General features: G+C 38.2%; 1 protein-coding gene and 2 pseudogenes across 1 annotated transcript; all 3 read right to left on the reverse strand.

Moving 5' to 3' along the window:
- Positions 1–7,852: 7,852 nt before the first annotated feature.
- On the reverse strand, positions 7,853–9,610 carry LOC141544248 (cyclin-K pseudogene; annotated as a pseudogene).
- A 71-nt stretch (positions 9,611–9,681) lies between these two features.
- On the reverse strand, positions 9,682–13,869 carry LOC141544303 (cyclin-K-like; annotated as a pseudogene).
- A 4,842-nt stretch (positions 13,870–18,711) lies between these two features.
- LOC141544365 (crooked neck-like protein 1) lies at positions 18,712–20,754 on the reverse strand. Its single transcript, XM_074270481.1, has one exon. It carries the CDS (start codon positions 20,749–20,751, stop codon positions 18,712–18,714), a length of 2,040 nt encoding a protein of 679 aa, XP_074126582.1. The 5' UTR covers positions 20,752–20,754.
- Positions 20,755–24,162: the final 3,408 nt, after the last annotated feature.

The following is a 24,162-nucleotide window of genomic DNA, read 5'->3' on the forward strand; positions in this document are numbered from 1 at the left end:
ACCTGTTGGTTTCTCATCTTAATAAAGACCTGAGGAAAAATGAGTCAAAGAGGCCAAGAGAATTAGGTTCTATATAAGGGAGCCCAAGGACAAATTATAGAATACTGTGATTTTACAATTATTACTGAGTAATCACCAGAGGAATTCAGTGGTATGTTAAGTCCAGAAGTCAATTTGATAATTTCTTATTTTCATGGTGCAAAAAAAGTAACATTATATTCCCCAGGGACTTATCTCTCCTGCTCAGGATTCTTTCAAAATCAGAAGCAGAGGATTGAGTCCAACCTTTCAAATATTAGCTTCCCTCATTGCTAGGTTATACTGCTAAATTCAGATGGAGTCTGCCAAATTAAACCCTTAATTTCATTTCAAATGAGAAAATAATGCTCTGCCTCTTTGTACTTGTAATTTGGCAAGAACACCTGGACCAATTCTGGCATGTGGAAGATGGGAGGCTAGGGCTTCAGAAAAAAGCTACTATTTTAAATATTATTTGTTTCTTAAAAAAATTATTCTGATGGGTATAATTAAGTCTCTAGTATTTTTAATATCTATGATTTAATGAGATCTCAAATCTTGAAATATGATTTGGCTTTGCAGTTGAGTCCAATCCAGGATGATCCTCTGAGTTAAATGACTGAGGAAGAAGGTGTACTTTTGGAACTGAAATCATGCCAGTCTGGCTTTTTGGCCTTTTAACCCAAATTATCTCCATGGTTACTGGTGTGATCTGGAAGGTTGACATTTCTACATTGTAAGTGAAGGAAGAATCTATCTCTTCTGTATTGTGACCTTTAGGTCACTGGAAAATTGAAAGATCTGGGATTAGAAGCCTAAAGTATCACAATAGTTTTTCTTCTTTATGTATCAAGGATTCAAAGAATGTGTCTGAAACTGAGTCTAGACTTTGGATTTGCATATGTCCAAAGACTCCTGTTGGATCTACTAGAAATTGAAAAGATTGAGTTGCTTATAAAATGGATCATTTTTTCTTTTCCTTTCTCTTTCTACCTCTCACAGATATGCAGGAAACATTGGAAATCATAGGTCTTTTTTTTTTTTTTTTTAAAGCCCAAATCCTTTATTATCTCTTTCAAAGTCTTGTCTCTTTTTCTGGGGTTAGCTTTCATCATTGTCGTCTTTGATTTATTTTATTTTTTTATTATTATAGCTTTTTATTTATTTACAAGATATATGCATTGGGTAATTAGCCACAATAAGGATTACTCATGATCTAGTAGTGTCCACATTAAAGGATCGAAGAGCCTGAAATCTGATATTTTGAAAGGCTAAGGAACTTGGTATGCAGCCAAGAATAACTTACCCAGCTAAAATGAGCATTTTCTCATGGTGAATTCCATCTATTTCTGATGAAAAAGCCAGAACTAAACAAAAAGTTTGACCTCCAAATATAGGAGTCAAGAGAAACATACAAAGGTAAAAAGAAATCTTGGGAACTATATTTCTGTTATGAGTATACGTAAAGAATACATGTATAATTTGGTTTTACTGTTATAATATAAAAATATAAAAAAGAAGCTAGAGGTGGAAAGGAAATTGTACCAAAAAAAGGGAAAAGTGGAGGTACTACATCTCATGAAGAGAGAAAGGATACCTATTATATTTGAGGGAAAGAAGGAAGGGAGATGAACATAGTGTGAATCTTACTCTTATCAGAATTGACTAAGAGAAAATATTAAATGTATTTGATTTACAGAGAAACTTCTCCTACTTCATTGAAAAGTGGGAGAGGAAAAGCAAAAAGGGAAGGAGTAAGCTAAATGAAGGGAATACAGAAATTGTAAGGGAAAGGTTTAAGGAAAGAGGTGGGACTCTCAGGGGGAGGAGCTAAGGGTACTCTAAAGAGGGAGAGCTTCCTGAAGCAAGTTTAATACTGGGGAAGGGGAAAAGGAGCCTTGAGGGAAGCTTTGTAGGCATCAGTAAAGACTCCAGCAAGTTTTGCCTGAAGGACAAAGTTGGCTTTGGAAAGATGACCATGGAAAGATGTCTGTACCCTCTAGTTCAACCCTGTCAAGGTGAGGTGACCAGATTTGGTCCCTGACTGTGGCTGGGGGTGAGGAGAGGTGATTTAATGCTGGGTGGTATGGTCAAAAAGAAAGCTGCTGGTTGTGGTCATTCTCTGAATCCCTGATTTTGGTTGCAAGGTAGAGGGATAAGCTGAAGCTTGCAACCTCTAGAGACTGGAGAGAGCAATAGCACTGGCAGTGGCTCATGGTTTGTGGGTCAGGAGATGAAAACAACAGCATAAAAAACCTGGATTAGCCTGGGATATCTCCAACACCTCAGGCCTAGAGGCCAACTTTAATATAAAGTCCACAAACAGGAAATTTGCTGCTGCTGCTGAAGATGATGAAAAAGAAGAGTAAGAACTGACCCATAGATTGCTTCTACAATTATGTAGAAGATCTGGATTCAAATTCAGAAAAAATGGAGAAATTAAAATAGTTACTTTGATGCATTCTGAGAAGATGGTCTAGATTCTCCATGAACAGACAGGAAATTACCACAAAATGAATATAGAGAAGCAAAAATAAAGGAGTAAAGCAGTGGCCTTCTTAGGATAAAATGAGAGGACCTCAGAAAAGACAGGAATTCCAAGGACTGAGACTTAGCCAGAGTGAAGGATCGACACCTTTAGAGTGACTGTTTCATGAGTCTACAAACATAACAAATCAAGCCCTGGGACAGCTCTGTCAGGAGGCAGACTAAGCCTCCCAAAATTTCCTCTCAACTTTCTCCTCATTTTAAGCTTCAAGGAAATTTCACCTCAAAAACTTTCATCTCACAAACTTGTACTGTTAGGTTCTTACTAAGTGCTAATGAGATAATGAGATAATGAGATATTAGGTTTTTACTAAGTGCTAAGTCGGTACTTAACAATTTTCTAGTTCTGGCCTTTCCTGGGAGTTTGACTTGTGAATTCCTGGGGAAGAGCTTGCGAGCTTAAGAGGAGAAAGTTCTTTGGTTGAAGTACTTCTTCCCAGAAGCCCTTGCATTATCCCACTCCCATTCTCTGGGAGGATAAAGAGGGCAGCTTTGGAGGAAAAAGTCAGTCTCTGCTCTAGACCAGACTTGAGGCAGCTCTCTGCAGGAAGGGAAATCACTTCTCTGGATGAGAGTTAATGGCAACTGTCTAGAGACAACAGTTCTCTACAGGAAGAAGAATCTGTCCGAGAGATTTTGAGTTGACACAGCAGATCTCCTCCCAGAGAGCTATCGGCAGCTTCTGGAGACAACAGCACGTTACAATGAAGAGCTCAAAAATTGTTAAGTACCAACTTAGCACTTAGTAAAAACCTAATATCTCTATCTCATTAGCACTTAGTAAGAACCTAGCATTGTACCTCTTGAACTTCGATCTCAAGAGTAGCAAAAACCTGAGTGGGAGAAGATTGAAGGATTCCCAGTATTTCCTAATGCCACCTTTAGCAGTGCTGACTAGAAGCAATCTGGAGTTGTTGGCTGAGTGGTAATGACATGCCAGGTGACTTTCATAGAGAACAAGAATATTTTCAGGATATTGTAGCTGGGACCCTAATTGTGGCTAATGGGAAAAGAGGAGTCCCTGAGATTGAGCTCCTGAGCATAATTCAGAAAGAAAGATCTGAAGACTATATTAACCAAACTCGGGACTAAAACGATTATAATAACAAATTGCTAAGAAATAAAATAAAAACAAAAATGAGCAAGCAAAGGAAAAAGAACCCTAAATAACTATGAAGATGAAGTTTTATATTCAGAAGAAGATAGATTTTTTTTTAAATCCTACCATAAATAGTAATGTCAAATCATCAAAAGCAAAAAAAAAAAAAAAAAAAAAAAAATTAACTCTGAGAACTGAAAATGGAACTTAAATCAAAAAAGAGAGATGAAGAGAGGGAAAAAACTACAAGCAATCCAAAAAATTGTGAAAAGAAAGCTAATTGGGAAAAGAGATACATAAGAAAATAAATCCTTAAAAATTAAAATTGGACAAGTGGAATTGAATGATATTTTAAAACACTAAGAAATAATAAAACTAGGAAAATAGAAGAGAATCTGAAATATCTTCTTAGAAAAATAAAGGATGAGGAAAACAGATTGAGGAGAGAATATAAAATTTTTGGAGTTTTTAAAGTAATAATTTTTAAGATCTGGATTCAATTTTACAGGAAATTATTAAAGAATTTCCCTGAAGTTGAAAACCAAGTGTATAAAGTAAAAAATAAAAGGAAAAAAATACTGTTCACCATCTAAAAGAGATTCTAGGAAGAAAACTTATAGGAATGTCTTAGCCAAGTTTCAAAACTCCCCAAGAAGAAAATATGGCAAACAACAATAAAGTAAAACAATTTAAATATTGCAGAAATAGTCAGGATTTCAGAAGACTCAGTAGCTACCATACTAAAAGACTGTAGATATTGGAACATCATATTTTGAAGAGAAAAAGAGCTGGGGTTGTGTCCAAAAATAACTTCCCTAGCAAAGTTGAGTATGATTCTGAATAATAATTTTAAAAGGACATTTGATGAATTTGAAAGACTTCTAAATATTTGTGACAAAAAGACCAGAACTCAATAGAAAAATTAATATAGAGGATAGAGAAGAAATTATGAGGAAAATATTAAATTATTAATAAGGCAGTCTTTGAGGTCAGACTGTTTTCTTCATATGTAGGAAAATACTATCAGCATTCTTAAAACAGTCATCATTACTAAAGTAGTTTGAAAAGTTTGGCGCTGAATTTGTATGATATAGTGAGTCTAAAACAAAATTGGGTAAGAAAAGTTTAAAAGAAACAATTCTAAAGATTTGGATGTGAAAGAACTAATACCGAAGAAATAAACTGATGGAGGGCTGATCATATTAAAACTTTATTCTCATCATATTTGGATTGAATTAGAAATAACATGTATATATAGAAGAGTATAGAAGTCTTCTGAACTTGTAGAGGTTAAAATAATTGGGTAAAGTATAGGAGGGTAAGGGAAAACTAAGACTGAGAAGGATAATTGTATGTAAAAATAAGATGGAAGGAAATGAAGAAAAAGTAGTAATAAAATTCATTGGGAAGAACAAAAGATCAAAAATACCAAGGGTAGTAATGAAAAAAATGTTAAAGACATTTTGGTAGTACAAATTTTATCGATAGGAGACCTTTATCCATCAAACTATCTCAAATGGAGAACTTTGTCAAATGTATGTGATTATGAGGAATTTTCAGTGAACAAGCTGTGTTTCCATAAAAAAAAAAAAGCCAAAACTACCTTTAATCATAAGAAATGCTCTTCAGTTTGGAATTGTGCTCAAAAAAAAAAAAGTCAAACCATTTTTATACCATTTGATCCAGCAGTGTTTTTTTGTTTGTTTGTTTGTTTGTTTGTTTTAATTAGGATTGTATACCAAAGAGATCTTAAAAGGAAAGGGATGCTCATGTGAAAAAATATTTGTGGCAGCCCTTTTCGAAGTGGCAAGAAACTAGAAACTGAATGGATGCTCATCAGTTGGAGAATGGCTGAATAATTATGGTATATGCATTTTATGGAATATTATTGTTCGGTAAGAAATGACCAGCAGGATGATTTCAGGGAAACCTGAAGAGACTGACATGAACTGGTACTAGGAGAAATGAGCAGAACCAAGATGTCATTGTACATGGCAATGGTGATATTGTACAACAATCAATTCTGATGAGATGAGTGATGCCAGGTCCAATGATCTTGAGATAAAGATCTACACCCAGAAAAACAACTGTGGGAACTAAATGTGGATCACAACATAACATTCTCACTATTTTTGTTGTTTGCTTGCATTTTGTTTTCTTACTTGCTTTTTTTTTTGATCTGATTGTGAAACAAGAGAATTTTATAAATATGTTTATACATATTGAATTTAACATATATTTTAATATGATTAAGATATATTGGATTGCTTGTCATCTACAGGAGGGGGTAGGGAGAAGGAGGGGAAATCTGAAGCACAAAGCTATGCAAGGGTCAATGTTGTCAAATTATCCATGTATGTTTTGAAAATAAAAAGCTTTTAAAAAATGCTCTGAATCATTTCTGATCAGAGATATGCAAATTAAAAATAATTAAAACATAATCTCACACCTGTTTGGTTAAAATGATAGAAGGAGGAAATGACAATTGTTAGAGGTGATGTGGGGAAATTGGGGCATTGGGGCATTAAAATATTGTTGATAGAACTGAACTCATCCAAGCATTTTATAGAGCTACCTGACCACAAAATTATAAAAGTGCATTTACTCTTTGACTATTCCAGAGTAAGACTATTACATGTGTTTTCCAGAGTGATCAGGGGAGAAGGAAAAGGACTTTTATATTCTAAAATTATTAATAGCAACTCTCTTTGTGGTGGCAAAGAATTGTAAATTAAGGGGATGTCCTTCAATTGTGGAATGGCTAAACAAGTCGTGGTATAGGATTGTAATGGAATAGTACTACCTGCAAGAAATGATAAGCTTGTTGATTTTTAAAAACCATGGAAATGATGGGGGTTGAGGTCCCTTTAAGATTCCTTTCTAATTGCCCAACCCATGGCTGAACTTGATTCACAAATCCTGGTCAAGGCACACTTTGAATATTTGGGCCCAGCCCCCGCTATCAGCTCAGCTTCCCTCAACCCTCACCTGATCTGAGCTAACTGAAAAGCCCACCAGAATATAGGGATACCACCCATCATCTTCTAGGTATAAAAGAAATGAGCTGGAACGCCCTCTCTGCAGGAGCCCTCCCAGCCAACACATGGTATCCTTCCAGCCATGTAAAGGTTCCTGCCCTCCCAGCGGCCACCTCTGCCCCTGGCGTCTTTCTAACTGAACTTTACTTCCAAATTTCTACAATAAACCTTTTATTTATCAATCTAGATTTTCAGGCCTGTAAATTCATTTTACAGGGAATTATCTATGCGCTGAGAAATGGGGTTCCCCCTTTCCTTTCCCTCATTAGAAAGATATATGAAATAATGAATTGTGAAGTGAGTAGGACTCAGAGAATGTTGTATACAGTAACATTAATATTGTTCAAAGAATAATTGGGAACAATCAGGTTATTTCAAATATTATAATTATTCAGCTCAACTATAAAGGACCTGTGAAGTAAGGTGCTATCTACCTCGAGAGAAAGAACTGATAAATAGAAGTAAGCAAAACATGGTTTGAAAAATTGATTTATTAAGTATCATTCCAGAAGAAAATTTACAGGAATTTATAAGTATATATAAACATATATTATTTTCCAAGTTCTTATTTACATTTCCTTGTTTCCCCTCCCCTCCCCCTTCCAGAAAACACCCCCCCCAATAGCAGCAAATTCAACAAGGCCAGCCTGTCCAAAATAATTTTATAATTAAAGGACTGAAATCAATAGTTAAACCATGAAAGCATGAGGATATGTACCAATAGAGTGTTACTGAATGGAAAATGAAATTTTGACTTTAGATGATACTGGATTATTTAGAATTTCTTTTTCAGGAAAAGTAGGCACTGATTTCTAAAAGGAAATGTGTTCTTCACAGATAATCATTGATACAATATTCTTGATTTGTATATTCATTAGTAAAAAAAAAAATCAATCCAGTGCAGCAATAAATGCCTTTATATTCATCAAATGTGTAAAGTTTGATTATAATTGTCTTTGTAATAGTTATACAAGAAGCCAATACCTTTGAAGGTTCCCTAGAGCTCTTTTACAATTCGACTCACTTTATGCACTGCAGGTATGTAGCATTATGCAAGATACCCTGATGTTCAACTCTTTTAATGTTTAAACAAAATTTCAGTGTAAGTGATTTTTTAAAAATTTGTTTAAAATAACAGGAGTAAGGGATGTTATTTCATCCCATTTGAATGACTTAATCCTTGTACAGTAGACATGTCAGGTGGAAAGATGGGATGTGGCACTGGAGGTTGTCCATCTTGGGGCACTACTGGAGTAGTGTGACTAGGAGGTGGCATCCAAAGCCCTAGATAAGAATAGAAAGGATCAGCATGAGCTGGAGGCAATTGTGGAGGGTAAAAGTTAAAGTCATATGTTGGTGGGGGGAAATATGCAGAAGTTGGTGTAGGAATTATGGGTGGTGCAAAGGATGATGCTAGGGGAGGTGGGACAAATGATGGAGGGTTAAGAGGATATATGTGAGGAGGGTATGACAAATGAGTGGGTTGCCCATATGCTGGGGACAGAACCCCATGGAGAGGTCTGTCTGTGTTCCTCATGGATTGCATATTTCCATAACCTTCTGCTGACATGTAGGAACTTGTATTTGACATGGAAGTGAGGTAGCTTGAAGGTGGTAGTGGGGGATGGTGAGGAAGAGGAGGTGGCTGATATACAGGGGCAGAATAATATTGAGGAGCAACCTGGACTTGTGGTAGCTCTCCAGTCTCCACTATGCTGGTCTGCTCTCCAGCTCCTCTTGAAACTTCACTTGTGAGCACTGGCTTACATTCTTGAGGTTGATGTCCAGGTAATCTTGATGGGTGCATGCTCTCGATTTGGGAGATCTTAGATGGTGATGACTCTGCTGCCTTACTATCTTCCTCGGAAGAAGCAACCGGTGATGGTTTTATCTTCTTGGGAGGGTTAGGCTGAAGAGATGGTTTCTCAGATTGTTCTGCTTGCTGCTGTTGTTGCTGCTGTTCACTTGTGGGTCTCTTTCTTTTGGGGCTGCCAGTGTCCAGAATTTTGAGATTGCTGTGACTATTGTCACAGCACTGGAGTGAGGGCTCTTGAGGTTTTGATTGAACAGACTCTGGTTGCTGCAATTGATGAGGTGTATGGAGAGCTCTCTTCTGTTTTTCTTGTGTATAGAGATCCAGGATCTGATGGCAAATATCTTCTAATACATCATCAGATACATCTGGAACAAACTGTTCCCACCATCTCCTGTACAATGGCTTTGATGTCCATTCCTGTATTTCAAATTTGCATAAACGACCTGCCAAGTGCATCACTGAGACTGCTATGATATCAGGTTCCCATTGTAATGATAATGTAGTACACAAGCTGTCATTTACAAATGTCCATGCCATTTGAACTAACTTTTGAATTTTGTCTTTATCACCTTGAAGTTGTTTGGCATATTTTAACAGGAACTCGTAGGGATGTTCCACTTGAAAATCAAACTGTATGGCCTGTAATAAGACCCTTTCCAAAGCCATAATTTCTTTGTTTGGGTCATCTCCAAATTGACCAAACTGTTCGTCATCTAATAAGCTGCGAACTGTTTTGACAATATGGTTACATTTTTTAGGAGTTTCTTCTACTTTCCCTGCCAAAAAAAGAGCACAGGTTCCTGTCACATATCTTGGGAATTTCTTAAATGAATGAAACATGTAGAAACGGTGAAAAAAAATTATTCCGGTAGCCACCGTGACATAGGGCAGTCCCAAATGTTTTCCTACATCAAAGATGAACCTGGCACCGTCTTGTCGGTACTGGGCTTCAGTAGCTGGATCTAAGCCATCTAACAATGAAGGTGTCTGAGAGAGAACTTTCTTATCCCAGTACCAGCATGGTTTGCTGTAGTCCAGACTTTGGTTTGCCAAAGTTTCTGAAGAACTGGAAGCTTCTTCATTCCCATTCATTTCTTGAAGTAAACTGGTCATGAATGAAAAGTTTTCCTGAGTAAGTCAGAATCTTCCACCTCACCAAATCCTTAGCAACACCTCTCAATGCAGACTGCAGCCAGAAAGCCTGGAACAAAAAAAATTGGTACAATTAAATATTATTAATTTAGTCAGATGAATTTCTACATTGTCTTACATAAAAATAAGCTATCCTGAAGATAGTTTGTCCAAATTTGTTGGAACCTGATCCTTTAGGATAAGCTGATCCTTAATGTGAGCAGACTGAGAAACTTCTCACCCCTCTGTGCAAAGCTCACTCTTCCACTTGGGAATTTCTCGGATTCATAAACCTCCCCATTCTAATATGGTGCAAAGCTAGTTCTTCCAAGTTGTGAATCCCTCAATCCTAGTTAAGGCTGGATGGTAAAATATGTCCCAGGTATACTTTCCCCTCTCTATCCCATCTTCTCTGTTTCCTTCTCTCTTGCTCCCTCCCCGTTTTCTTATTCTCCCTCCTTACCTCTTTCCTCCTGCACCACGAGGTGCTTGCAGAAGCCTCGGTCTGGGCCCTCAGGGAAGGTCGGTGGAGAAGATTCGATGCAATGCAGTGAGATGCTCTTCAGTGGTCCAACCTTAAGACCTTCCTTCAACAACTGGGAAGCCTGCCTATTTGCTGCCTATTTAAAGAGGCTACGAGTTAAAACCTTGTTCTAGGAGGCTATGAGTTAATACCTAGTTCCAAGCAGCTAAGACTTCACACCTTATATAGACACCCTGCTTTTAGTGAGAACAAATATCTGGAAGCCAAGTAGATGCCCACCAATTAGAAAATGAGTAAACAAATTGTTGTAGGTGAGTGTAATGATATAGGACTGTGCTATAGAGAAGGGAAACTATGCTGAATATAAAGAAGTGAGTAGCCTTTACAAAGCTAACACTCTCTTCATCTGCTCTATCAAGGGGTTCTTTTGACAAATATGCTGTGCAGTCCTTAAAATATCATAGACATGTGAGATCCAAACCTTTTTAATTTTTTCCCCCCTGAGGCTGGGGTTAAGTGACTTGCCCAGGGTCACACAGCTAGGAAGCGTTAAGTGTCGAGACCAGATTTGAACTTGGGTCCTCCTGAATTCAGGGCTGGTGCTCTATCCACTGCGCCACCTAGCTGCCCCCAAACCTTTTTAATTTTTAAAATTTATTTTATTTTATTTTTAAAAACAGAATAAGAAAAAAGAAAAAAAACAGAAAGGAATGAGGGGTGTTAATTATTTTACAAAAGACATATCAAATAACGAGATGGGATATGGAAGGTTGTCCATCTTGGGGCACAAATGGAGGAGGATAATTAGGAGGTGGCATCTGAAGCCCTGGAGAAGAATAGGGAGGATCTTCATGATCTGTAGGTAATTGTGGAGGTTGAAAGTAGAAATTGTATTCTGGTGGAGGAAAATATACATAAGTTGGTGTCAGAATTATGGGTGGTAGAAATGATGCAAGGGTAGGAGGTGGAAAAAGTGAAAGAGAATTAAGAAGATGTATGTGAGGAGGGTATGGCAAATGATTGGGTTGTATAGGTGCTGGGGCAGAACCCCATAGACTTCTGTCTTTGTTCCTCATTAACTGCATATGTTTATAATCTCCTAACATGTAGGAACTTGTATTTGACATTACAGTGAGGTAGCTTGAAGGTGGTAGTGGGGGATAGTGAGGAAAAGAAGGTGGCTGATATACAGGGGCAGAATAACTTTGAGGAGCAATCTGGACTTTTGGTAACTCTCCAACCTCCACTGTGCTGATCTGCTCTCCCTCTCCTATTGAAGCTGCACCTGTGAACACTGGTGAGGTAGATATACAGGTAATGTTGATCTGTGTATGGTCTTAATTTGGGATACTTTAGATGGTGATGATTCTGCTACTTTATCTTCCTTGGAAGAAACAACCAGTGATTGTTTAACCTACCTAGAGAGTTAGGCTGAGGGTATGGTTTCTTAGATTGTTGTGCTTGCTGCTGCTGCTGTTCACTTCTGGGTCTATTTCTTTTGAGGCTGCCACTGTTCAGAATTTAGAGATTGCTGTGACTGTTGTCTCATATTTTAAATAGAGAGCCCTCAAGTGACGGCATTTCAAGTGTTGACTGAAGAGATTCTAGTTGGTTCAACTGATGAGATATATGGAGAGCTATCTGTTGGTGTTCTTGGGAATGGAGATCCAGGATCTGATGGCAAATATCTTCTAATACATCATCAGATATATCTGGAACAAACTGTTCCCACCAGTTTTGATGGTTTTGATGTCCCTTCTTGTATTTCCAATTTGCATAAATGACCTGCCAATAATGTATGTAATGTATGTATGTATACTGACACTGCTGTGATATCAGGTTTCCACAGGAATGATAATGTAATGCACAAGCTGTCATTTCCAAATGGCCATGCCATGTGAACTAACTTTTGAATTTGGTTGTTATCACCTTTGAGTTGTTTGGCATATTTTAAGAGGAATTCGTAGGGATGTTCCACTTGGAAATCAAACTTTATGGTCTGTAATAAGACACGCTCCAAAGCCATAATTTCTTCCTTTGGGTCATCTCCAAATTGACAAGTGTGCATCATTTAATAAGGTGTAAATTGTTTGGGAATATTGTTACATCTTTCAGGAATTTCTTCTACTTTCCCAGCCAAAAAAAGAGCACACACTCCTGTCACATGTCTTGGGAATTGCTTGAATAAATGAAACATGTAGAAACAGTGAAAATGAATTATTCCAGTTGCCACCATAAGGTAGGGTAGTCCCAAATGTATTCCTACATCAAAGATCAACTTGGCACCCTCTCAGCAATATTGGGATTCAGTAAGTGGTTCCAGGCCATCTAACAGTGAAGGTGCCTTAGATAAAACTTTTTTTATCCCAGGACAAGCATGGTTTTCTGAAGTCCAAACTTTGGTTTGCCAAAGTTTCTAAGAACTGGAAGTTTCTTCATGCCCATTCATTTCTTGAAATAAATTTGTTCTTAATGAAAAGTTTTCCTGACTAAGTTAGAATCCTTCACTTCACCCAGTCCTTAGCAACACCTCTCAATGCTGATTCCTCTCCTCTCCATTAATAATTATTGATGTTTTAATTAATATGACATAATATAATAAAAATATGCATGATGATATTTCCTTCATCCAGAGTCATTTCTTCTGCTAATTTCAAGAGAAACCCTTTTGCATCCATTCTAGCTGACACATATCATCCCATTCTGCCCCTTCCAAGGACTGGGCTGGTGCTCTCTCTTTTCCCCATTAACAGAAGTCAAACTGAGCTCCTCCACATCACTAGCATCAACCCACAAATGTTTGCTCCCTTCCTCAAAGCTTGGGATTGTCTGATTTACAAAGGAGAAACTTAATCAAATTGCCTCAAGCAATCTGGGCAAAAGAAACCTTTCCATTTAGAATTTCTGTGGGTAAGGTTCCCAAGCTCTTTTCAAGAAAGTGTTAACTCTTCCCAGCATCAAATCGGACATTAATTCTTTAGGTTCCTATTACCCGGTGTTAACTCGTATACTCCTAGAACCAGGTGTTAACTCGTAGCCTCTTTAAACAGCAAACAATAAGGCTGGGTCTCTACTAGCTGAGGAAGTCCCAAGCAAGGCAATTGAAGAGAGGAGAGCAGAGGAGCTCTAGCCACCAAACCTCCACTGACCCTCTCTTTGGAGTGGAGAGATGCTCTCCCCATAAAACTCCCTTCACAAACTGAAGGGAGGTCTCCCACCGACCCTCCCTCTTTTAAAAATGTAAATATGATACTCCGAGTCAGTTACCTCTGTCAATAAAATCATTTTTAAAAAAGAACTTTGTTCCAGGCATTTAAATTCATGATATTGTGAGTGGTATTATAACATTTCCAAATTTCTTCTAAGGTGACATTTAATAAAACAAAATATCAAAACATACTAGGCTTACTTCTGTTTATGCGTTCTTTCTCTGGAGGTAGATAGCATCTTACTTCACAGGTCCTTTATCGTTGAGCTGAATAGTTATAATATTTGAAAAATCCTGATTGTTCTCAATTATTCTTTGAATAATATTGACTTTATTATATACAACATTCTCTGAGTTCTACTCAGTTCACAATTCATTATTCCATATGTTTTTCCATGGTTTTCTAAAAGCTACCAGCTTATCATTTTTTGCAGTGCAGTACAATCCCATGACAATCTTATGCCACAGCTTGTTTAGCCATTCCACAATTGAAGAACGTTCCCCGAATTTACAGTTCTTTGCCACCATAAAGAGAATTATTATGAATAATTTAAAATATATAGATTCTTTTGCTTCTCCCCTGATCACTCCAGGAAACAGATCTAATAGTCTTACTCTGGAGTCAAAGAGTAAATGCACTTTTATAATTCTGTGGGCACAAAGCTCTATAAAATGCTTGGGTCAATTCACAGTTCTATTAATAGTGTTTTAATGCCCCAGTTTTCCCTCATCACCTCCAGCATTTGTCATTTCATCCTTCTATCATTTTAATCAATCTAATAGGTGTGATATGATGTTTTAATTAGTTTTAATTTGCATTTCTCTGATCAGAGCATTTTTTTTTTTTTTTATGAATAGTAGTTTTTTTTTTTTTTCTTTCATGGAAAAGCAGCCTGTTCATTGAGAATTCCTTATAATCTCATAAAAGTTTTCTAATTGAAGTATGAGACTTATTTAAGAAACTATCTATAAAATTGGTACTACTAAAATGCCTTTAAATTTTTTGTTCATTAATACCTTTTGTTATTCTTGACCTTTTGTTCTTCCAATGAATTTTATTACTACTTTTTCTAATTAAATAAAAAAAAATTTTTGTGGTAGTTCAAGTGTGATCACAATGAAAAAGTAGCTTAATTTAAGTAGAATTTTCATTTTTTCTTTTGCTTATGTCCACATTTGAACAATCATTATTTCTTCAATTAGGTAAATCTGACTTTATTTATACCAAAAACATGTTAATGGATGTGACACCATTCTTGGCATAATCCAATTTAATCATTATGTGTAATCTGTGATATACTCTCGAAGTCTCCTGGCAAGTATTTTATTTCCACTTGTTGCATCCATATACAGTAAGAAAATTTGTCTGTAATTTTCGTTCTGTTTATGTTCTTTCTTGTTTAGATGTCAATATCATATTTATTTCATGCAAACATTTGGGAGTACTCTTTCTTCACCTATTCTTCCAAATAATTTACTCAAGACTGGAATTAGCTGATTTTTAAATCTTTAGTAGAATTTACTTTTAAACTCATCTGGTCTTCATTTTTTTTTTATTATTCCCCTTATAAAGCACATTTACAGTTTCTTTGTTAAAAATAGGCTAATTTAAATATTTTTTCTCTCATGGCTTTTTCCTTTGGTTCTGATTTTCCTCTACCAACATGATTCATAAACAAATATGTATTTTTAAAAAATGCATGTGTGCAATTGGAAAAAAGAATACAACAAAAAAGAAAAAAATTTAACTCCCCAGTAACCCGGGAGCTGGGGTTTTTCCTAACTGTCTCCAAAATTTTTTTAGGGGGAGAACTGCTTTATCCTGACTTTAAATTATTTTGCCTTTCCAAGTTGTATTAAACTCTTATATTTATTTTATGTCATATTAGTTCATATTCTACTAACTTGATACTCAGAGAGAGATTAGGGAAAAGGTAAGAATATTGAGAAAAAGTTTGAGGAAATTTTCTGAAATAAAAATGTTATGGTGAATGGATGGATGAATGAATTAAGAATGATATGAAATTCAGGTGTTTTGAGGTTTGTGTTTGTTTAGTTTTGGGTGTTTAGAAGTTACTGAAAGCCAAAAATGGCATGGAAACATGAAGCTGCCAAATAAGAGAGTACACTCAAGAATTTGATCACATTCCTAGGGTACTTTGAAAGAAAATTTTAAAAAGAGAGAACTTGTAATGTTTGGGCAAGCTTTCTGGAGGTCCTCTAGAAGGGTCTTGGTGTCAGCAGAATAATCACCATGAGAATAGTCAGGAATAAAGTCCAAAATCTTTATTTTCTCCTTCAAATGCTGTGTAAATAAGTCTGTCCCAATCTCCTCTGACAGTCTCATCTTAATGCAGGAGGCAGAAGAGACACCGTAAGGAAGGTGAGACATTAAAGCATTATTGGTGGAGTTGTGAAATGCTCCAACCATTATGAAGATTTGAAACTATGCCCAAAGGCTTATAAAACTGTGCATGTCCTTTGAGTCAGTAGTGCCACTGCTGGAACCAAAAAAGAGGAGAAAAATCCCACATCTGCAAAAATATTGGTAGCAGCTCTTCTTGTGGTGATAAAGAATAGATACCCATCAATTGATGAATGGCTGAATAACATAGCATATGAAAGTAATAGAATATTATTGTTCCATTAAAAATGATGAACAGGCTTATTTGATAAAGGTCTGGAAAGATTTGCATAAACCGATGCTAAGTGAAAAAAAAACAGAACCACGAAAACATTGTACACAGTAACAGTGAAATTGTGAGCTGATCAACTATGACAGACTTGCATCTTTGCAGCAGATCAGTGATCGCATGCAATCCCAAGAAACTTTGGATGGAAAATGCCTTCAGAATTCAGAGAAAGAAATATGGAGACTGAATGTAACTCAACACATTCTATATTCACTTTTTTCTGTTTTTGTTCTCATGTGACTCTTCTTTTGGTTCTAATTTTCCTTTCCTAATAAGATTCATAAGGAAATGGGGGAGGGAGGAGAAAATGGAAATATGTATAACAAAAAGGTTGTTATGTCTGACTGGGGAAAATAAAAATTAATACAATATTGCCATAATGATGCTTTTGAGAGTTATCCCTTGATTAAAAAGAAAAAATAGATAGGATACAGTCCTCTTCCATATTTCTTTCTTACGAGTTCCATGAATCTGCTTATATCATTAGTGTCATTGATAATATTTGATAATGCTTGTTATATGTGTAAATGTGTTTGGAATCTAGTTTAGCTGAGGGATATGAATGTAAATTGAATATTTGAAATAATGTCAGATTTAATAAAATGAAATTTGTCGTAGCTCTTTTTGTGGTGTCAAGAAAATGGAAACTGGGCGAATGCCCATCAGTTTGGGAATGGCTGATTAAGTTATGGTTTATAACTCTAATGCAATAGTGTTTTTCTGTAAGAAACATGGGAGACTGATTTCAGAAAAGTCTGAAAACACTTACATGAATTGATGTTGGCTGGAGTGAGCAGAACCAGGAGAACACTGTACCCAGTAATAGCAAGATTATGTGATGATCAACTATGAGAGACTTTGCTCTTCTCACCATGATCCAAGATAATTCCAATAAACTTGGAATGAAAAATGTTATAGACAATCAGAGAAAACTAGGATGACTTACCTTGAGTTGCAGAGTGCTATGTTCACCCTTTGTGTTGCCCTTTTATCCCATTTGTTCTATTTCTTTCAAAACATGATTTTGTCTAAAAATCATGCCATGAGATGGCTTGCTATCTTGTGGAGGACAGGTTAGGGAGGGAGGAAAAGATTTGGGGGCTCAAAGTCTTCCAAAAATGAATTTTGAATATTATCTTTACATGTAACTGAAAAAATAAAATAGGATTGAATTTCTTTAAAGGGGGAGGGCAGGAAATTTATTAAGGACACCCTGTTAAAAACAACTTTCAACACCTTTTTAAGGAATGATAGTGCCAAGTAAAATTTAAAAAAAAGTCTGACAACAATATCATGTATCACTACAGTATTACTGAGGGAATAGATGGCATTGGATAGTTTGAAACTTATTTTTCAATAAAGGAACCCATTGATTTCTAATAGGAAAAGGTACTTTTTTGCCTATAACTATTAAGCCAAGATGGCCGGTTCCCATGTGCACTAGTAAAAAGGAATCCAGTGCTGCTACAAGTGACTTAAATTCATCAAATGTATCAAAATTAGACTTTAATAGGCCTTCCAAGAAAACACAATTTTGAAAGCCCACTAAAGTTCAAATTCTCCACTCCATCCTCTTTCTGTAGAGGAACTGTAGCACTATCCAAGATACCTTGTTGTTCAATTATTTTTTTTTTTCATTTAGACTACAAAAATGATTAAAATAATTATAAAGAAAAAATATTTATTTTTAAAATTTTAGAATAAGAGTGACGTTCTCATCCAAGCTGCATGTTCCAATCCACCCCATTCCTCACCACACACACACACACACACACACACACACACACACACACACACACACACGAGCCCTTTCAGGAGTAAAACGAGAGGTGGCCCAGGAGATTGCTCACCTGGGGTCACAGCTGGGCATCCAAAGGCCTGAAGGAAGGCTGGAAGGCAATTGTGAAAGTGGAAAATTGGGGTTGTGTTGTGGGTCCCGTTAAGGGGGAGGGAGCAGCCCATTGATGGTGAACATCTTGGACACAGGGTGCTAAGGAGGGTGAAGCAAAAGCCAACACTCTTTCGACATTGTTACTTTAGTCAGGTGTATTTCTCAATGACTATACATCGGAAATCATGCCATCACACATGGCTTGAATACAGATGAACAACGTGAGGGAAACTTCCTGTCTTACCATAACCTGATCTTTAATGGGAACTGATGGTTGTAGGTATATTATTTCAGTTTTGTCTGGGCGAACTCATTAGTATCTTCTTCCAATTTTTCTTTGCTAAATCGGGGTTCTGTAAGTATTCCCTTTTCTTTTGTGTTGGTTGGGGCAATTCATATTTTTGCTAAAATTCATTCTTTTTGTGGAGATCTATCTTCATCAATTTCAACTCAAACCCTAATATGGCTGCCTCTTTCACTTGCGAATTTCTCTGATTCATAAACTTTCTTCTTGATATTTATACATTTCTGTATTTTGAAGACCTAAAATATCATCTCCAAGATAGACAAAGGTTTGTTGTGACAAAGAAATGTCATGTCTTTATTTAAAGTCTCCTCGACGATAACTCAGCAATATCCTAAAGCCGTTGCCCAGCAACTATAGAGGATTCAATACTAATTAAAGAACAAAAAATCTGCACAAAACTTTCTCACCAACATTGATGACAGAATACAAGTTATTCCAATAACCCAAATGGAACAACACGGGAAAAGTCCAGATTCGATCTAACCCGTGTCTCTCTCGGGATCTTGGTCTGCAGCCTCCTCTTCTCGTTGCCGTTTCTTCCAAAGTTTGGCGTTAGCTAGCAGTTTGAGGTATGGCTGGTTTTCTTCATCTTCGGGAAAGATGTAATGGTAACACTCTTCCCAGCCAGCATCGGACCCATCTTCTGCCTGTATCTTTCTTCTTTTCCGAGCTCTCTGAGGCAAGAGCTTGTCCACCCTTGCCTTTTGAGCTTCTGTTCCAAATTCATGTTCAAAGTTTTTCCAGGATTCTAACAGCAGGAATCTCTGTTCCTGCTCTTGACCAGTTTTCATCCTTTTGTTAGCTTCTTCATAGACCTGTCTGCATCGAGTTAGGCTCTCTTCTTTTCCTGTGGACAGCTCAAACTGGGCAAAACTGAGCCATACCTTGACGTGTTGTGTACGTTGGAGCAATCTCCGGTAGAGACTTCTGGTTTTTTCCCATTCTTCTTGCTCCATTTCAAAATCGATATAGGATTTCCAAAGCACCTCTGGCATGTGTAGGCACGGCTGGCTCACAGCTAACTCGTAGATCGCCCGGGCTCTGTCCACATCGCCAAGGATTATCTCTAACTCTGCAAACTGGATCCACGTCAGGCACCTTTCCGGCGCAAATTCCAGGAACTTTGCGTAAAGTTGGCGGCACCGCTGGAATTCTCGAAGCTGCAGCTCTAGTTCAATGTAGCCTCGAAAGACTTTGCTTTTGGGACACTTGCCAATAGAGGTTCCCAAGGCTTTCCTGGCAAGGGGTAGATTTTTCTGTCTGATTTCAAACTGGGCATAGAGTAGCCACATTTTCCCAAAGGTGAACTTTTGGTGAGGGATCAGTTTCAGACAAGCCTGGTAGACCTGTCTGGTTCTGTCTGGATCCTTGGCCTCCAACTCTTCATGCAGTGCGTAGTTGATCCAGAGGTACATATACCTCCTCCAGTGCCTCTTCTCTTGGCTCGGTGGCACGTTGGCAATGGCCCTTTCGTACACTTCTCGCACTCGTTCTGCTTCCTCCCCATGCCTTTCCAGCAGCTGCAAATAATCAAACCAGGCGTCATAATTGTGTGGGTTGGTCTTCACCTCTTCTTCATACTGGAGTCTCCTTCTGCTCACGATGGCGTCTTCAATGCCCTGCCTAGTACCGAATTTCTTCTCAAAGACGGTATAAGTCCGCAAGAGCTCTTGGGCTGCTTGCTTGGGGATCCTGTGCAGGGCATATTGGTAGATCGCTCGGGCCCTTTCAAGCTCTTTCTGATTTTCCTCAAACTTGGCAAAGGCCACGTAGAGACGTTCATCCATGTGCTCCTCTCCGAAGTAGTCCACAGCCCTTTCATAGACTTTCCTGGCGTGAGCCAGAGTGCCCCGCTTTTCTCGATATCGGGCGTACTTGATCCAGTTGTTCACCTCGGGGTGCACGAGGACTAATCTTTGGTAAAGGCCTTCCGCCCGATCCACCTCTTTATATCTGAGTTCAAAGTTGATATAGGCGTGCCAGGCTTGCTCGTCTGGCTGCCATTGCATCCAGCGTTCAAACACTTGCCGGGCTCCGACCACATTCCCCAACTTCTCCTCCATGTACGTGTATTTGTACCAGAACACGTTGACCCGGGGGAGAATCTGCACGGCCCGATCCCAGATATTTCGGGCATGGTTGACTTGTCTGTTCCTCATCTCCATTTCTGCATATCGTAGCCAGAGGGTGATGTTTCGGTACTCCACGTCTAAGGCCCGCTCGTATATGGAACGGGATCTTTGAATTTCCTTCAGTCTCTCTTCCCATTGGGCGTATTTGATCCAGATACTTATTACGCTCCTGTTCCTTCTTAGGTTGTCCTCAAATGTCTGTCTCTTCCGCAGTTTGTAATCGCTGAATTCTTCTTCACTGCTGATTTTCTCCTCGGGAGCGGGCGGCAGAAGTTCAAGCTCTTTTTCTTTAGCTTCCCTCAAAAGCTGCTCTGCTGTGATCTGCACTTCCGCAGGGGCTTTGTTTTTCACCTTCATCACTCTGGGGATCCCTTGCTTTCCCGACATGGTGGATGAAGGACCGCAGGTTTCCCGGATGGACCCAAGACGCTTTCAGAAGCAGCTTCGATCGCCAATTGGCAGCCTTTAAGCTCCCTGCAACTTCCCCACCTCATTTACGAAATTGAGGCTGATGGGTGTCCGTTTTACAGGGAGCAGAGATGCCGGGGGAACGGGGACAGTGTCATGTTTCGGTTTGCTTTTCTGGAGGCCTCTGGACTAGCCAGAGATAAAGTCCAAAAAATGTGTCTCCTTTCCAGTCTTGTCTCCTTGCCTGGGGTCCGGGCTAGCTTTCTGGAGGCCCTCCACACAGGTCCTGGTCTCAGCAGAGAAATGCAGGAGGACAAGGCAGCCACCACGGTGCTAGGAGATGGAATGAACGTCCCTCCTCCGGGCCTTGTTGGCTCTTATATACTCTATTATCTTTTTTATATATACTCTATTATAATTACATCATCATAGGTGTGAATCTCCATTGTAGGAGGTGGGATGAGTTCACACCTTTTCCTAGAAAGGGAGGGGGTGTGAATTCAGACTGATAGGGGTGGGAGAGCGAGTAAAAAGACTCAATTATATTTTTGTTTCCTCAAAGTCAAATACCAGGCAAAATAGGGGATCCCAGGCCTCTCCTTTTTGGGTTTCACTTATGAATCTTTGATTCCTAAATTCTTTCGTTCTCGTTCCGGATTATTTGAGTCAGTGGTCTCTGTCCCTATATGCTATAGTCAGTCTAATACCTCATCTCGGCCAAATACTAACTCTGGCAATTCCTGTGTCAATCTCATTGTCAGATTGTACATCTCTGGAAAGATTAACGTCGAGATTAATGAACTTATTCACAGAATTCAAAACGTCACCATTTATTGTAACTGAGGGTTCCACATATGGTGTGCTCCTAGATGATGGAGAACCTGTGAGTTCTGGGTGGGTTTTTTGGTCTTAAATGTTAGACGGAAATTACCACAAGCAGCAGAGACCTGATCCATACTTTGTTGCATTGCTGCTTTCAACACTGCATTGAGTGCCCAAATATTTGCAAACAAAAATTTATACAGCAACACTCCTTTCATTTCCACAAAAGCTCTAGATTTTGGCTTGTAACTTTTTTGAGTTGAAGAATTTACCTTCAGTGCAGTAACTTACTTTAATTCCATGTTTGTCCCTTTGAAAGTGTTTGACAACATTTCTTAAAACAACATGCTGAAAGGACCGGGAGCAAGCACACAACCTGGATTCACTCCCTTGTTGGTTGGGAAAGTTCAAGAGCATTGTCCATTGCCCAGAATTCGGGCAAGCATGCCATCATGAAATTGACCTACTATACTGATAAATTTCTCTGGACTACCAAATTTTGACATAATTTTACATAAGCCCTCTCAATCGACAGAATCAAAAAGCTTTGGGGTGTAGGGTTAGAGTGTATTCAGGGAAGACTGGAACCTCTAATGTCAAGGCTGCTGAGCCCTTTACAAGATAGCTCTCCTCCTTTGATGTCCACCTGGTCCTCCCAACTCTCACCTGTGGCTCCAAGATCGTGTAGCATGCACAGTGGGCACACCGAAGTTAACAGGTTTGGGAGATGAGCAGGTTGAGGGTAATCAAAGGGTCTCAAACACTATGGTGAGTAAGGGAGGTGTCTACTCCAGGCATGAGTTACTGCTTGTAACGTGGACGAGCTCAGGTTGGCTTCTGTTGACAGGAGAAGTAGAGAAGACTAGCAGGACTTTGGGAAGGACTGGAATAAGATGGCAGGACTCAGCTAGAATGAGCCCAGAGGGCTTTAACTTTAAGCTAGCAGAAGAGATGCCCCTTTGCCCAGAGGAAGGAATATTACAAATTTATGTTAGTCAAAATGATGCAGCACTAAAACTGAGTTTCTTCAGTGAAAGAAACTCCAAATGAATTCCACTAGCCACACCTTGATGTTTCTCGTTGCCAAGAGAAATTGTTTTATTATATTTTGAAGGGGAGAAATATGAACTGTATAACAGTTTAAATTTTTCTAATGTGTTCTCCTCCCATGAAATCAGCTACTGTACATGGGAACTGATACTCTTGGATTTTTTTGCTATATGTATTAGTAAAAACTCCTTTAGAGTAGTTTGTGGCTTTGGAAGAATCCACTGAGCTTTCTCTTCAGCTTGCGCCTGATTATAAAGCCTCTGCAGGCCACAGGAGGAAGACTTCTTCCCCCTCCCCACTCCAGGCTGGGGTTAAGTGACTTGCCCAGGGTCACACAGCTGGGAAGTGTTAAGTGTGTGTGAACAGATTTGAACTTAGGTCCTCCTGAATTCAGGGCTGGTGCTCTATCCGCTGCACTACCTAGCTGATCCTGAGGAAGGTTTCTAAGAGAGGAGGAGTGCCATGGAGGGGTCAGTAGCAAAAGAGTAGTTTTGTTACAGTTGTCTAGAAATGCAATTTGAGCCAAAGGATCTCTTAATCCTAAACAGGGTGTAAAAAAATGAGTCCTTTTTGCCTCTCTTCCTTAGCTTCTACCTTTCTCCAACTTCTAACAAGAATAAAAGCCTATGACAGGAAATGAAATCATCACATCTCCCTATGTCTGCAGTACTCATTGAATAAATCATTATAATATTTATAACCATTTACAACATGTAAAATTTCAAAAATTACTGATAGAGCGTCAAGATTTCAAATTGACTGTTATCATTTACCTCATAGTTAAGTACACGTAGTGAGACATCTAGTTCCCAGTTTTTCTTTCTTTCTTTCAAAGTACCCTAAGAATTTGACCAAATTCTTTACTGCAATCTCTTATTTGGCAGCTTCATGTTTCCATGCCCTTATTTGGAGATCAGAACTTCTAACCACCAAAACACAAAAGAAACAAAATCCCCAAACACCTGAATTTCATATCATTCTAATTTCATCCATTCACCCATTCACTATATCAATTTCATTTTAGAAAATTTCCTCAAACTTTCTCAACATTTTTACCTTTTTCTTAATCTCTCTCTGTGTATCAATTTAATAGAATATATTAACATGACCTAAAATACATATAAAGTTTTCATACAAAATAACACCTCAGAGCAAACTTGGAAAGGATAAAATAATTTAAAGTCAGGATAAAATAGCTTTCCACCTAAAACAATCTTGGAGGCATTTGGGGAAAGTTCTAGCTACCAGGTTAGTGGGGATTTAAAAAATATATATTTCTTTTGTGGTTGTATTCTTTTTTTTGTGATTACACACATACATTTTTTAAAAATAGACATTTCGGGGGCAGCTAGGTGGCGCAGTGGATAGAGCACCAGCCTTGAATTCAGGAGGACCTAAGTTCAAATCTGTTCACACACACTTAACACTTCCCAGCTGTGTGAGCCTGGGCAAGTCACTTAACCCCAGCCTGGGGGAAGGGGGGGAGATACACATTTCTTTATGAATCATGGTAAAAGA

This window comes from Sminthopsis crassicaudata, chromosome 1 (assembly GCF_048593235.1).
Source record: "Sminthopsis crassicaudata isolate SCR6 chromosome 1, ASM4859323v1, whole genome shotgun sequence".
Taxonomy (NCBI): Eukaryota; Metazoa; Chordata; class Mammalia; order Dasyuromorphia; family Dasyuridae; genus Sminthopsis; species Sminthopsis crassicaudata.